At 41.4% G+C, this 17,341-nt stretch overlaps 1 protein-coding gene across 1 annotated transcript; it reads right to left on the bottom strand.

Annotated features, from left to right (window-relative positions):
• Positions 1-4,512: 4,512 nt before the first annotated feature.
• On the bottom strand, positions 4,513-6,517 carry LOC120565620 (putative nuclease HARBI1). Its single transcript, XM_039811523.1, has 3 exons — positions 5,186-6,517; positions 4,985-5,096; positions 4,513-4,883 (listed from the first exon to the last, which is right to left on the bottom strand). Exons 1-3 carry the CDS (start codon positions 5,861-5,863, stop codon positions 4,513-4,515), a joined length of 1,161 nt encoding a protein of 386 aa, XP_039667457.1. The 5' UTR covers positions 5,864-6,517.
• Positions 6,518-17,341: the final 10,824 nt, after the last annotated feature.

The following is a 17,341-nucleotide window of genomic DNA, read 5'->3' as shown; positions in this document are numbered from 1 at the left end:
GAGAGAAATTTGGTAATCATTGATCATTGTTTAGGTACATTAAACCACCTCTATTTGTTTCTGGACATCAAGCTAGGCCATATGCTAGCTAGCTAGCTAGGTGCTTAAGTTATGTTACTCACCCTCGTAGTTGTGGACATAACTTCATACGTCCCACTTCAAAGCTTTCTCCCGTTTCCTGGCCGGGTGCTGCAGGTGATGCGTCGACCATTCTGTGCACATTGTTGACATATACTTATAATAAAGCGTATAACGCGCCGGGGTATATAAACTTGGTTACAGTCAGGTTACAGTGCAGCCGCCCTCAACAGACGTTCTAAAGTAAAGTGAACGCACCCTAAACCGGGGTTGGGATCTTTCATTGGTCAACACTACAGCTGGGCATTCTATTGGTTGTTGACTTTTGATAGGGTTATAACACACAAAAAATCCAAGCGCGCAGGAGAAATCCGAGAGCAGAAACTTTGCAAGTGAGCAGAATCAGCCTGAGTGCGAGGAGAAGGTTCAAAGCTGAGAGCAGGAAATCTGTCCAAACAACAACATATCTGAGTCCAAGCAGAAAGTTTGAGTGCAAGCAGAGCAAATCCAAGCGCGAGCACAAACTTTGAGCACAAGCAGAGAAAATCCAAGCGCGAGCACAAACTTTGAGCACAAGCAGAGCAAATCCAAGCGCGAGCAGTGACTATTTGAGTGTGAGAGCAAGGTTTTGAGGGAAATTATTACAAAATCTGAACGTAATATCAGTGAGAAATGCTCTCAAATTGAAAGAATGCGCTCTTGATTAAAGATAGGAATATAACTCCATAGGGAACTGCGTTGTAGGTGAAACCGGCATAAGACGAAGCTGAAGTTGGCCTCCAATTCACAGCTTGTGATTCTGTATTTAAGGGGAAAGCTAAGAAAACGTTTACAGACAGCAAGTGAATACAATTAAATATATATTTCTCTCTATCCCCTAGGAATCACTGAAGCGTGAAATCCTTCAGAGATTGCATGACCGACTGCTACACATCTTGGAGAGGCAGCCTCTCGACATGGAAGGGTTACATTTTGTTTGCCATCAGAATTTAGTTTTATTAAGTGCTCTGGATGACGCAGTGAATGTAGGAGAAGAATTACTGTCTCCACTTACAAATTTAAGTACTGTTATCCAACAGGAGATGGAGAATGAGCAGACATTTATAACACTGGATTTGCAGAAGGGCTTTCGTGGGCGTCCACGATTGACGACGTCAGTAGAGACCCTCACACATCTTCTAGAACTTGGGCTGCCATCAAAATGCATCGCTAGACTCCTTGGTGTGTCGAGAGCTACACTTTTTAGGCGGATGGCTGAAAATAATCTATTTATATCTGCCTCATACAGTGGCTGCAGTGACGATGAATTGGACTCATTGATCACAGGAATTAAGAGCACAATGCCAGATGCTGGGTGCAGAGTAGTCAAAGGTGCTCTACTTGCACAGGGACACAGAGTGCAATGGGACAGAGTGTATGCATCCATGCATCGCGTGGACAGTGTAGGTGTGCTTTCCAGGATGACTCATCTGAGATGTGTGGTGAGGAGGACGTACACGGTTCCTTACCCAAAATACATGGTGCACATTGACACCAATCACAAGCTCATCAGGTATGTCTGTAGCCTATCTGTATCTGTTTAGTTCGTTTTTGTTTCTGGCATTGTGTATATTGTATCACATCAACCAGAGTAATAGATCAGAGTTATGTAGTATGTTTTGGACTTACTACTTGTCTGATTTATTTTAATCTATTTTAATCTTTGGGGGAATAGATGGCTATTCAAGAAAGGTAAGAATTTTACCTATCAAGGACAAAGAACTGCAAAATTTTACTGACTGACCCCATTTTAAGCATGGAAGATGTTTTATTCTCATACATTTTAGTTTATTTTCTGTACAAACAGGTGGTGTTCCTTAGAAACAAATATATTTGACTTCTATGGTTTTCTGTCATCCAGCAGTGTAGCCTACCCCTAGGGTCATTCCATACCAACTCAGGAACCTCCTAATTCATAATTTGAAAAAGTCAGAATTAGCCGGTCTTTGCAATGTCAAAAATAAGCAACTGGTTAGCCTTGGCATACACAGCATATTCCTAAATCCTGTAGATTTTAATAGCCTTTTCACTTGAATGGTTTCAGTAAAGTCAATTACATGAACTTGACTTTGCAAAGTCGTATTGAACCTATTACGTATTATTCTGTTAACTTTGAGGGTGTACTTTTAACCTTTAACAATTTTCCTGTCAAGTTTACATCTGTCCCATTCAGCGAACTATTCCTCATGCCAATGCAGTTTTATCAGTGCTGAACTCTTTATTATGAACTGAACTAAAATTAACTGTTTTGATGATTTCTCATGTCATTAGATCCCATTATAAATTGAATGAGTCAATAGTTCTTACTGTTCCAACTGTCATTTAGGCATCGTTTTACCCCTTCAGAACTTTGTCAGCTGACTTATTTTACAGGGGAAAATAAATTCTTGACAGTATTGATGTATTATTCTATTTGTTATTGTATGTGTAGATGATGTACCTCAAGGTAGCAGACAACAACTGATCTGATACACACCTGGCATTCTTCAATGAAGCTGTGAATGAGCATGGGTTTCCTCTGAGGTAGTGATGTTATTTAATTGTAATTATTATTGTTATTGCGTAAATTTGAGGCTACCCTCAAACGGCTCCATCAGATGGAAAAAAAAAAAAACACTCAAACTTATTATTGCAGATATAGTAGTGCTTTGCAGTTGGTTCAAAGTAGCATAGTCTGAACACATGCTTGGACCTACAAGTGGACATAATCAGCATCACAAACCCCTCCAGGGGCCTGTTTCACAAAAGCAGAATTTATAAATCCAGGATAACTGATAAAGCGAGGCTTGACCTAGTCTAATCTGTGCATCCTGGCTCGGTGCGTTTCACGAAGGCCAAGCCAGGCTGAGGAGGAGCGACTAGGTTGAGCCAGGCTGAGATAGATGCGCGTCCACGGCTTTCCTCAAAAGACCGCGAGGTCGATCACAGATTTACTGATGCCAAAATGGCCTACACAGTAACGTTAAATTAAAATACTCAAATGATACGCTCTCTCTCTCTCTCTCTCTCTCTCTCTCTCTCTCTCTCTTTCTAAGTATACATATTAACGTGCAAGGCTGTTACTTGTTATGATAGTCTGGCGGTTTTAATGTAATTTCTGTTACTCATGTTTACAGAGCAAACATGACTGGCCAAAAGAGGACCTGGCAGCAAGTCAAAATCAAATACAAGAACATCTTGCAGACTGGTAAATGTTTAATGTTAGTGAAACAATGTAGGCCTACTACAAATGAGGTGTATAGGTTACTCGTAAGGGGACTGCTCATATTTGATATTATTTTGTACTGATTTTAGCAGTAAAAAAAAGGACACATAGGTCTGGCACGGGGGGTGGCCCAGCTACCCCAGCAGAGGAGGTGGCCCTCGACCTGAACAAAGGGAGGCCTATAATTGAAGGAATCCAGGGTGGGACCTCCACCGACTCTGTCCCACCCACAGAAAGTGCCCACTTCATACAAGGTAGGCTACATTATTCCTATACTGTAGTAGCCTGAATATGAAACATAATAAACCATTTAGCCTACAAGATATCATGTGGACTGTCTGACATTGTCTTGCAGTGTCTGGCAATACTATCACTCTTCTGGAGCCCCTTTATGATGACGTAGATCCGGTGAGTATTAATTCTTAATGCCCCCCCAAGGCCTGGCCCCTGTCAAACCTTTGTCAATACAATTCTGTGGAATCTGGTATAGGGTGAAGGCACATCTGCTGCACAAGACGAGGAGGAAACTATTTCAGTGGATTCAAGAAGACAGGAGGTACAGTATCATGTCACTCTTGTGGAAATACTTATTTAGTACATAATGGATTATAGTGATGTGGTGCTCATAGCAAATATATTTTTAATAGGACCCAGACACTGTGCAGGCCAACACTCAGCCTGCCAACATCGTAAGTATTACCCTGAAGAACAAATTCACACCATGCACAATTCCTGCTGTATTTAAGAAAGTCTCACAGCAGCCAAGTCATAACTGATATGTGTTCTACAGAGTTCCCAAACAGTCAGGTCCCTGTACACAACCCACCTACAGAAACAAATAGATTTGGCAGAGATAAAAATTCAGTTAAAGAAACGAAAAATGCAGGAAATGGACCTTGATATGCAAATCAAAAGACAAACCCTGAGGAAACTGGATTTGGAAATCAAGAAACTGGAGAGAGAAGTAAATGATCATTTAAATGCATACTTTAAGAATGACAGCAACACAATGTATTAATCTTTTATTGTTCTTTCCCCAAGCTCGCAGCAGACAAGTGAGACATCTACAAAATAAAAAGGTCAAAAAACATTGTGGTGTCTTTTCCTTGGTATATAGGCCTACTCTATACAATTAAACCAAAAACAAATGTCCACTTCAAAAGCCAAATGAAACATACATAACTCAGGAATCAAAAGTAATTGGCAACGTATTGGTCTCTGAACAGCCTGCCATTGACAGTGTCTTGGAATATTGCTTCATTGTCCCAGTCCATATCCAAGGCTACTCTGGGAGCCCTTTCCTTCCTCAGGCAGGCAATGTTGTGCAGTGCAGTGCAGGCAACCGTGATGTCACAGGCCCTCTCTGGGGTGACTCTTAGGTGGTGAAGGCACTGGAAACGGGACTTCAAAAGGCCAAATGCCATCTCGATGCTGGCCCTTGATCTTGCATGGGCAAGATTATAGGTGTGCTGTGCTGCTGTCTGGGGGTCTGCAAATGGAGTCAGAAGAAATGGCTGACATGCATAGCCCTTGTCACCAAGCAAAACACCAGCATATTCCCCTGAGAACACAAAATGTAATAGTTAGAACAAGAAGTATAGGGAAACTGTTGACACTATCATGATGTTCAAGGTGCTTATCAATAAAATGACAGGGGCTTTCCTTGTGAAAGTCGCTGGAAAATTGTAGAGGCCCTAAAGACTCTGGAGTCATGGACCGAGCCAGGCCACTTCGCCTCTACATTGCTGAAAGTGCAGTCAGCATCACAGATCATCTGAAACAATAGGTTGTGTCAAGGTCATGTCATGCTCAGAATTAATTTAGGCCTATGCAGTTGACAGACAACATAAGTAGCCTACTTACCTGAACATTGATACTGTGGTAGGATTTTCTATTCACAAAGTCTCCCTCATGAACACCTGAGGGGCGTTTTATTCTAATGTGAGTGCAGTCCAGTGCACCTATCACATTAGGGAAACCTGTAACACAAAATAATGAGTAATGGCCTACTGTGAAAGTAACACGATTCTGTAATCTGTAATTCATGTTAGGCCCACCTGCAATTTTGTAGAATTCCTCCTTAATGAAGCATGTTCGTTTGTGTCCAGGAAAGGTGATGAAGATGTTCAGGAATCCTTTAAGCGCTAAATACATTTGTCTGATTGAACGGCAAACTGTGGCTTTGCTCAAATTTTCGGCATCTCCAACTGCATATAAAAATATGCCACTGGCAAAGAACCGTAGCCCTATACACACCGTCTGTGGGATGGTGAGGGCATGGCTCCGAGATGTGCGGTGCTGAATTTTCGGACCCAGCAGTCTGCACAGATAGCGTATGCCATCTCCACAAAATCTGTATCGCTCATACAGATGGCTGTCGTCAAAAGCCAAAGGGTCCGACCGGTCCCGAAAAAATCTTTCTCGTCGGAAAGCTCTTCTTAGTATTAGTGCTTCTTTGTCCATTACCTCGTCTATGAACGGGCACGCCATAGTAAATCGAAAAACACACACGCAGCCAGGGATCTTTTTTATATTGTTCATATAGGCCTATTAATGAGTTTATCGAAAACAGCCTTGGAACTTCAGCCGCCATTTCAACTTTATATAAACCTCAAAAACACACAGTGCAGACGTCTTCATAAATGTAGGCTATAGTTTAACAGTAATGAATATCAATAGGCCTACCTATAAAAAGTAATAGGCTAATGGTTGTTAAAATAATAACAGGAACATTTATAAATGTCAGGATAGCAATTGCTTTATTCGCCAAATGTAGAATATAGATCCGCCAATCTGACGTGGTGATGATTGTTGAAACTAATAATTTAGGCTATAGTCCAAAAAATGAGTATTATGTTGACAGAAATGATTCTACAATTCCTATTTAACTCAAACGGAATCGAACATAATAATAATAAGAACAACAAACTTGTGGTAAACTGTGAAATTAATTAACTATTAATTTGAAAAGTGACGATAAAAATTTGGCGCGTCTCCACCCGTCCAACGTCCGTAATCAGCTATGAAAACATGGAATAACTAGGCCTATTAAAGAACACATTCGTTTCGTTGACCAGAGTGACTGCTAAGTGAACAGAAAAGGCTCCAGGATTAAATAAATCCTGGCAGTTAGCCTGGTCGGGACCAGGCTAGCTGCACAGAATAAATCTCCATGGTGATTTATGCGCCTCCGCTTTCGTGAAACCGAATCAAGGCTTAATTCATCCAGGATAACCGGGAAATCCCGGCTTAATCCCTTATCTTGGTTTTGTGAAACAGGCCCCGGGTCACTAAATTGCATCTGAAACTTGTATAAGCTCATTAGCACATCTATGTACAATTGTTAAAAGATGACATTACAGAATTCTCAATGGTCTTACTCTTTCACATGACATGGGCTACTTTTTAAATTGTTGTCTCTAACATGAATCAACTACAGTATGTTGTAACCTCACACATAGGCCTCCATGACAATATTTTTCTTTCTTATATCAGTTATCAGAAAAGCTACAACAATTGTCAATTGTTCCATAATCTAACTTGTACAATGGAAATAGAAAAAGTTGAGAATTGAAAACAAATCAACTGACCTTCAAAGTTGAGCGTTTTAAACTATTTTGAAATGTTTGCTCCATTGGACAATTTAAGGAAAGCTACTTTAAATAATAAACATAATTCAGAACATTCATTCAAAATTCTCCCCTTTAAAACTAGTGGTTTAAGAAATAAAAATGACAGTTACAATTTTCATTTGTATTTTTTAATATAAAGAGTAACAAACCAAAGCCCTTTAGTGAAAATTCAGAGTAAGTTAAGCCAGAGATGAGGGAAACTCTGGGTTTTCAGTTTCAGAGACCGAGATCAGATAAACCCTAGGGCTTTCTCTCCTCCTGCAGAGCCTGAAGCAGTTGTCTGACATTTTCCTTTTTTTTTTAACAAAGCTACGCTGCCCTTCTTCTTTATAACACTGACTCTGTGGACATTAAGGCAGTTGTCAGGTTAACAGTTGCACTGAGATGCTTACTGTGGCTACATTACTGCAGCAGCCTAATCACTGTTAAACTAATCTCTATAAAACTAATCAATGAACAGTAATCTTTTATATTGTAGATGCACTGATTGGAACATTCCTATCATAGTTATCATGTTGGATATGATACATGTGACATTTCTGAGTGAGGCTGGCAGTGGTGCAGCAGAAACAAATAAAAGTAGTTTTAAAAGTGAGATTTTTATTCTTAGCTGCATTGCCTGAATGTGTTGACAGCATTTCATAAAATACAAAATTTTATCAATTTAAAATAGAACTTTACAGTCAGTTTGAACCTAGACACCTCTTCCACTGCAAAGAAAATCATTAATAGGCTAACCTACTGGGGCGGACTGTTACTTTACTTTACTAATATTTTTATGTTGAATTATTGCCACCTGCATTTTGTCCCGTCATATTACAAATGAATAAACAGGCCTGTAGCCTATTTAAAATGGGCTCTAGGAAAATTCCAGCACTTTATCATTCATTAAGGAAAGTCCAGTCTGGTAAATGATGAATGAGCAACGCTGTATTAAAAACTACTAAAATGTTAACGTATTGATCCTCCACTCCTGCATTTTAACGTGAATAACCTATCATGGTCCGCGTTGGCACACATTCATTTTTTTTCAGCTCCACCCGATTTTAAAATGGAGGCTCTGCCTTTATTTACCCATTGCCATGCTGAATCGTAGTATCGGAGCTCCATTGATGATGTTTTTTTTTGTTATCCCCATACACGCGTTTCAATCAGGTTCAACATATTAAGAGTTGACTGAACTAATTCTGATCAGCTGTTCTGGAACTTGGAGTTTCACATATCACTCAGTTTTTTAAGCCCGCTTTCTGAAACGGGGCCCAGTAATCTTGCTTATTTACCAGTTTAAGAAAGAAACAATTGAAGTTACTTGTATTTCTCATTATACTTTGTGAGCACCTACAGATCAATTATACTACATACAGTACATAGACCTGTCAGACCATATTGTATTACTAAATTATGCAAAAAAGCAGGGAAATTTAAAGGATTCACTTATTTGTTGGCACTTCTGCATAATTGTGTCCTTGATGAGATCTAAAATTCATGTTTTATTTTCAGAGTGAGAGGAGATCACGGAGGAGAAAATGTGGGGATAGCGGAATTAATGTTCTCAGTTCGTGGAACTGACATTAACAGCTTCATTGCGGGGAAAAGCGTACACAATCAGCGGTGAGTTAAAGTTAATTTTGGAATCCTAAAGGTAGTATTTATTAAGATGCCTACCATAAGCAATTGTAAGAAGACAATATCCTCACAAAAAAAAATCTACTGGCCATGATCGCAAATATAAAAAATAAAAAACTCTTAGAATTTAATTTATAGTATTAACTCCCATGTCGGTTGATTTCTATTAAAATGTATACAATAATCAATTTGAAACATGGCCATTTATTCAGTGGCTGGGGAAAAGTTAAGTTATTCAAAAGATCTTAAAGGACACATTATGAAAAATGTATTTTCCCCTTTTTTTTTTTTTCCTTTCTTTAATACAGGATTGAGCGCCTCTGGCGTGATTTGTTCATGAGTGTTACAGGAGTGTATTACAATATCCTGCACTCTCTTGAGGACGAACACCAACTTGAAATCAGCAACGTCCTACACACATTCTGCTGCCACTATGTTTTCCTACCGCGCATTCAGGCAAGCCTAGATGTCTTCAGTGATGCGTGGGACAACCATCCCATCAGGACTGAGCAGAACTTGACACCAAATCAGTTGTGGCAGGTGGGCCAGGCCCTTAACCCCGTTGCAGATCCTGATTCTGAGGTAAATAATGCATTAGTAATGTTGAGCCTAAATCAAAAAAGACACTGCCAAAAAATTAAGGTTGTTCTGACTCTTATTAATTGAAGTCCTTTTCTTGGGATTCAAAAAGCCATGGCTTGGTGCAAGCAAGAATAGGATTGTTTGTGTGCACCTCTAGTGAAGTGACAAGAATCTGAGCATAGCCAGGGCCCTGTTTCAGAAAGCAGGCTTAACAAACTGAGCTTATCCCTGAGCTCTGAGTTCATGTGTTTAATGAAATTATGTAAAACAGACTATCAGCAGATAATGGAAAAACTCACTTTTAAACTACATTTCTTTGTTTCAGCTGCACCACAGTCATCCTCACTCAGAAATATTCACATCATAGCCTATCCAACATAACTACCATATAGATGTTCCAATCAGTGCAACTACCATAATGAAAGATTTGTTCATTGGTTTTATACAGATTAGTTTAGTGATTAGGCTACTACAGTATAGCCAATTGGCTGTGTTTCAGTGCAACTGTTGCCAACCTGACAGCTGCCTTAATGTCCACATAGTCAGTATTATAAAGGACAGTGTAGCCTAACGATTTTATTCTGTGCTGAAGAGAAATCCACGTTGTCCGGGAGATTCTCCTCAGTCATCGATGACATGTTACCGCTTTAGTAATCAAAGCGGTCATGCTCAAGATCATGTTTGAAAAAAAAAAAAAACTAACCGGGATTTCAAGGTTTCTAAAGACGTAAATGCGTTCAGATGTGCTTTGATACCGACATTATGAATGAGGAAAACTCTGCGTTTGTTCACAGCGTAAGTTGCGAGGGTTCCTGATCTAGAGTTTATCTGATCTTGCTCTCTGAGACTGAAAACCCAGTTTCCCCTCATCAGGTTGAACACTCAGTTTTCACTAAACCCGCTTTCTGAAACAGCGCTCAGGTCTTTTTTGGTCTTAAATATGTAATTACCTTCACATTTTAACACAGTGATTCATTTATTTACATAAATTAATCAAATTTTCTATATGGTCTGAAATGATTAATTGGTGGTGAGTTGGGTCAGGGGGTGGGGGAAGACTCTGGACAGACCTGGTAAGCCCAAACGTGTAGTGCGGGTAAATTGGGAACGTCTGGAGGAGGCCCCTGTCCAACGGACTTTCAACTCGCACCTCCGGCGGAGCTTTTCGTGCATCCCTGTGGAGGCTGGGGGCATTGAACCAGAGTGGACAATGTTCAAAGTTTCCATTGCTGAAGCTGCGGTGAGGAGCTGTGGTCTTAGGGTCTTAGGTGCCTCTCGCGGGCGGTAAACACGAACACCGTGGTGGACACCGGTGGTCAGGGAAGCCGTCCGACTGAAGAAGGAGTCTTTCCGGGATATGTTATCCCAGAGGACTCCGGAGGCAGTTGCAGGGTAACCGGGCGGGCCCGAAGGGCTGCAGCCTCTGCCGTGAAAGAGGCAAAGCAGTGGGTGTGAGGAAGTTTGGAGAAGACATGGAGAAGGACTTTCGGTCGGCACCAAAGTGCTTCTGGAAAACTGTTCGCCACCTCAGGAGGGGGGAACCATCCAAGCTGTGTACAGTAAGGATGGGACACTGTTGACCTCAACTGAGGAGGTAATATGGGCGTTGGAAGGAGCACTTTGAGGAACTCCTGAATCTGACTAATACGCCCTCTATGTTAGAGGCAGAGCTGGAGGATGACGGGGATTTTGTCGTCGATTTTCCGGGCGGAAGTCACTGATGTAGTCAAACAACTCCACAGTGGCAAAGCTCCGGGGATTGATGAGATCCGTCCAGAAATGCTCAAGGCTCTTGGTGTGGAGGGGCTATCCTGGTTGACACGTCTCTTCAACATTGCGTGGAAGTCTGGAACAGTGCCAAAGGAGTGGCAGACTGGGGTGGTGTTTCCCCTTTTTTTAAAAAGGGGACCAGAGGGTGTGTGCCAATTACAGGGTGTAACACTTCTCAGCCTCCCTGGTAAAGTCTATTCCAAGGTGCTGGAAAGGAGGGTTCGGCCGATAGTAAAACCTCAGGTTGAGGAGGAACAATGCGGGATTCCGTCCTGGTCGTGGAACAACGGACCAGCTCTTCACCTCGCAAGGATCCTGGAGGGGCCTGGGAGTATGCCCAACCGTCTCATGTGTTTTGTGGATTTGAGAGAAGGTATGACCGGGTCCCCGGGAGATACTGTGGGAGGTGCTGCGGGAGTATGGGGTGAGGGGGTCTCTACTCAGGGCCATCCAATCTCTGTAACGACCAAAGTGAGAGCTGTGTCCGGGTTCTCGGCAGTAAGTCGGACTTCGTTTCAGGTGAGAGGTTGGCCTCCTCGCCAGGGCTGCGCTTTGTCACCAATCCTGTTTGTAATATTTATGGACAGGATATCGGTGGGTGAGCGGGTGGGGAGGGGTTGCAGTTCGGTGGCTGGGGATCTCATCGCTGCTTTTGCAGATGATGTGGTCCTGATGGCATCATCGGCCTGCGACCTTCAGCACTCACTGGATCGGTTCGCAGCCGAAAGTGTGAAGCGGTTGGGATGAGGATCAGCACCTCTAAATCGGAGGCCATGGTTCTCAGCAGGAAACCGATGGAATGTCTTCTCCAGGTAGGAATGAGTCCTTACCCCAAGTGAAGGAGTTCAAGTACCTTGGGGTTTTGTTCGCGAGTGAGGGACAATGGAGCGGGAGATTGGTCAGAGAATCGGCGCGCGGGTGCGGTATTACATTCCATCTATCGGCACCGTTGTGACGAAAGAAGCCGGCGCAGAAGGCAAAGCTCTCGATCTACCGTCAGTTTTCATTCCTACCCTCACCTATGGTCATGAAGGCTGGGTCATGACCGAAAGAACGAGATCCAGGGTACAAGCGGCCGAAATGGGTTTCCTCAGGAGGGTGGCTGGCGTCTCCCTTAGACATAGGGTGAGAAGCTCAGTCATCCGTGAGGAGCTCGGAGTAGAGCCGCTGCTCCTTTGCGTCGAAAGGAGCCAGTTGAGGTGGTTCGGGCATCTGGTAAGGATGCCCCCTGGGCGCCGAAGATGGCGGACGAAGATGGATGGATGGATGGATGATTAACTGTTTTGTAATAAGTAGTGATATGGGCACAGTGCACAAGTGTAAATTTGTTCAATAACATTTAATATGCCTAATTGTTATACACACGTCTTTGTCAGGGAATACCCATCCCAGAGATTCAATGGGAGGACAGTGGCTACACAAATGAGCCTCATTCCGGGGTCAATATCCCTGAACTGGACAGTCCTCTTTTGGATCTGGAAATGATAGCACTGCGAGACAACATGGATCCATTGCAGCAATCGGACTGTTTCGGAGCGGATATATACCTCAACACTGTCCAATACGTTGAGAACTTAATTGAGGCAAGATAAGAGCATGTGGCTCTCTTGGCACTTTCCAGTGGCTTCCTGTGACTTGGACCAAAAATTTAACAAACTACTTTGGAACATTTCAAATATTTTGATTGTGCCTTATGCTAGGAGCCTCCATACTAATTGACACTACAAATTAATACAGTAAGTTAGTAAGCTGAGTCACATTTGGTGCTGCATCCTGGGAAAGAACGTGGTACAAAGACTTTGTCCGCCATAGACCGTGTGGACCATCGCAGAGGATTTCCAGGACCTAACAGCTGCAGCTCAGTCAGCAGAAAATTCCATAGGAAAAGCCTTTTCAGACAAATGATTGAGTTAGTAGATACATTTCAGCAAAAACATTAAAACCAACCTGCCATATTATTTCGGTCCCCCTTGTGCTGCCAAAACAGCCCAGACACAATTGGGGCATGGATTCAGGACTGTTGAGGTGGTACTGGAATGTTGGCACCAGGTCCTTTTATGCGTTGTTGCTGGGGTTTTTTCAACATTCATGGAGCGTTGACTTAATAGTATGAAATGTACTTTTTTTTTTACTTGCGCTTTGCATGCTATGTAAATAAGACATGTTAATAAAGAACTGATTTATTGCTTTAAAGAAATTCCTGTATTTTTTAAACTTTGTCCCTGTAACGGTGGTGAAAACATTTTTGGAATTGGTCCAATATTGAGTGAGAAGGCCATTTGAAATGGCTACATGAACCAGGGCATAAAGAATAAGACCATAAAAATGCTTGTTTAACACCTTCAATGTTGTTCAAGGGAACATAACATTTGTGTGTAAATTTATCAGATGTAGCAGTACAGTTGTATTTACAACACATCACTGTAAAGGGGTAACAAATTTAGACAAATCGGCTTTACAAAACCAACAGTGTTAAGTGTACACACTGTCATTTAGAACATTACTGTAAAAGGGCAACAGTAATATTGGAGAAACTGGTATCTACCTCAACATCTGAATGTAATAAACATGTACTAGCTGTATAAACTGTTCAATAATTACAACTAAATGTCTATGGAAGTCTGAGCTTAATGAACTAGAGGCCAAGAAAGCTGCCACAGCTCTCAAAGAGATGATCTTTATATGATCCAAGCTCATTGCACTGCAGAGGACATCAGAAAAGTACACTAGTAGCTATATTAAGAACATGAAAATCACTAAAAAGAACTTCTGCAAATTCAAAAAAAATAACACAGGCTAAAGCCAATCACCAAACCAACTCCAAAGTATTTGACAGGTGAAGGTTGCGCCTGACAAGTAGAATAGTCAAACTTTATAACGTTAATGGTACATAAATTAGCAGGAATTGCCCTTTTAAGTGACTCAATTTCAAAAGAGTGACTGAGTGCAAGAAGTTGATGACATTTACACCTACACAAGTCCAAAGCCAGAACTTACGGAACTGAGGGCCATCCTCAAGTCCTGGTGAAAATCTTGTAGGTCTGGTAGTGGCTGGGGAGCTTCAACTTGAAGAAGCAGGTGAGAGCCACTGGATAAGTTGAGGTTACAACCTCAAGATTTAGTTTTGTTGTTGGGAGTTCCAACCCCACCCAAAACTTCATCAGGTCACGCAGCACATCTGGTGACACTATGGAAGAGAAATATCAGTGCTGAACTTAAACAGTACAAACTTTACAAAAGTAAAATCCCTGTAGTCTCTTCCTCTCCTAGTTTAGAACGTCAAAAGTATTACTTTAAATGCTGCTGTAAATACTGTGGAATGTAAACAAAGTATGACGTTTAATTTACCAATTTTATGTGCATTTGTGTTTCTTTTCATCTCAGTGTGAGTTGGGCTTTACCGTTTCTGTCAAACATTTACATTTATGTCTTCTATCCCTGTGCGGTTATAAAGCACACAGCAGAGGGCAGAAAGGAGGAGGGAGAGAAGCATGACCATTTGACAATAAAACCGTAAACTAGCTCACACAGATAAAATGGAACACAAATGCACATAAAACATGGTAAATATGAAGAACCACTTTATTATTGTAGCAACTGGGATTGTTATGAGGAAACAATTGTGTGAATTAAGATGAGAATGAAAAATAAGGAAATAAAGACCATTTACAATATTACCTTCCTCTATGAATTTTCTCAAAAATCCAGTGACAAGACTGATTTTCTCCAATGGAACAGTCGTCCTCATCCCTTGTCGCTGTCAAAATTAGGTTGTGGCCAGGTAATGTTCTGATCCCGTCTACAAGGGATCAAATATAAACCTATCATGTCAGGATTGAAACTTATTAAATGTTGCAAAGTGATCTCAAAATTGTAGTGATCTTTTTATGAATGACCAATCCATTTCTGTCACATAAGTAACACAACTTTAACATATGACTAAAATAAACCTTTCATTTTAGATGTACACACCCCTGTGACACCAAACAAAACTGCACACAGTCTTTGCAAAAATAAATAAGTAAATCCCCAAACGGGAAGTCTTGAAGTCGTCGGGGGTCTGCTCACACTACGGGACTGATCGGTGACGGGTCACACATCGCGGCGCTGACAGCGGCTGTCTCACCTGACACAGGTCTCCAAACCACATTGTCAAGAAAACACGTGAAATGTGAAGCGGGAAATGACGAAACCTACACAAAAACAGCTGTTTGTTATTATAAAGATAGCAGTTATAAAGCCAAATAATCTGGGTGAAAGAATGGATTAGCACACGCAGGTAGCAGGGATTGTCTGAGCTACGAGAGCTTGGAGGGGGAAAAAGTGTTTTGCAGGTGAAAAAGTAGCTGCCTGCTCTCACGGCTGGATGTGGATAATGAGTTGGCCAACTTCTCCAGATATTTCTCATGCTAGATATCTGGCTGGTGTTGGCTGATGTGTTGGGGTGCCGCTTTTGATGAGTCGTTGAGTAGTTCACACATAACTGGCAACCGATCGATCACTGATTTAACTCCGATCATCAAATCGTAGTGTGAACTAGGCTTTACCTGTGGGTTAAGCTCCCTCACTTGACTCCCCTTGGGAAAATGAAGGGGTGGACATCTGGCCTATCAGAAAGAAGTGGCCAGATTCCCGGGTTTGTTTAAGGCCTTTCCGTGATTTGTTTAATTGGCTGTTTAACATGGAAGTACCTGCAGACAGAATTGACAGGACAGAACGTAACATTTACACAGAGGCACTATTTTATAGGAAAGAGACCGTGGGCACAGATGTAACATGAGTTACATGGCCAACCTCCAATATAAATACCAACAAGGTAATTTATAAAATAATTACTGCATGTCAAAGCAGTTCCTGGAACAGCCAGACACGCATTGGTGGAGGTGGAAATGGAAGATCCCAGGACAGGCAAAAGATCAGTCAACTTTGGTGTTTTCTCTGCAGTAAGTTCACCATTCGCAAGCAAAAGCAGGTACACATTCACAAAAGGTAAAAGCATTTAATAATTACAGTTGTCACCAGGCAATCCACAAAAGGCAAAGTGTACAATAAAAACATCTGGAGTAAATAACAGACACCAAAAGCTTTGGAAATCACAAAATGTCTCAGCACAGACACGCGTGTGTGACATGAACAAAAATGTAGTAATTCATACAAATGCAATGCGTAACTAAGTTACTCACCAAACCAATTGTTTCACGATGGTCAATATCAGGACAGTCCTCCAGTGTCAGAGCTGCTGCTGCAGTGTCAATGCTCTCACCAGTCAATAGGGTCACTAAGGCAAACTGAGTCCAGAGAAGCTGAACCCACCATGCAGGAAAGAATGACCCATCATAATGACCTGCCATCTCAAATAGGGTTGCTTTCCGTCAGATAACAGCTGCAGAGGGAACCCATGTTCTTTTTCCCCCTCAAAAGGGTTGTAGAAGCAGCAGAGCCTTATAATATAAAAAAAAATAAAAAATAAAAAGTCAAGAAACATTGAGAATTATGTTTAAAAACATGTTTGATCACAGTTGGACCCAAATCGTCTCTTTGGAGGTTCATTTAGATTAAGTTAGAACATATCGTTTATTTAAAGTAGAGTTTACATGTAAATACATATTCCCTCATTTGATGACATAAGTGTCCAATGAATAGACTATAAAAGGTACCGCAATTAAAAAAGTTTACACACACACACAAGTTTTCAATTTCTGCATGGCCATTGACAAAACATGTCTGTTGACACCATCACCCACTGCTGCATATCCCTTGGGGAACATATTTGAGGTGAAAAGGACAATCGACCAGATTATGTCAAGTAAACAGAGCATGGCTATTGTGCTAAAAGTTTCTAAGACAATAAATACAGGGGGTCGCCCATGGACCGCAATTCAATTCAGAGAATAACTACCTATAATGGAAAAAAGTTACATGCTTTATTAATACCTCTCAGCCGCACTTGAATGGAGCTGCCCAGTTCACATTATTCTGCTTATAGAACGAAATTAATGCACTGTCCTGTTCTTCTTCTGCATCAAACATGTTGAGGATAGAGAGAGGCATGGACTTTCAGAGTAACAGTTCAGTAAATCTTCTCTGAACAACTGGCATGCTTTTGGGGGTCGACTTCAGTGGGCCCGGTTGAAGCTTGTAATTTACCACAAAAAGTTGTTGATGCAAAGGGCCTTCTAAATGATATACTAATATCAACTTATTTCCAAAGCAAGAATAATTTGTTTCAGCAGGGACATTTTGAAATCCCCTGCAGGTTAATGTAATATATCATGGGCAAGTACTTGAAATCAATATTCCTTTTTTAAATCACTTGACAAAAGTTATTTTGACATTATTTTCAACAACGCAACACTAAAGCAGTAATTGTGCATAAATTACCTGCTGACGCATTGTTGAACTGAAGCCA

This window comes from Perca fluviatilis, chromosome 9 (genome assembly GCF_010015445.1).
Source record: "Perca fluviatilis chromosome 9, GENO_Pfluv_1.0, whole genome shotgun sequence".
NCBI lineage: Eukaryota > Metazoa > Chordata > Actinopteri > Perciformes > Percidae > Perca > Perca fluviatilis.
This window is presented reverse-complemented; position numbering and strand designations above follow the sequence as displayed.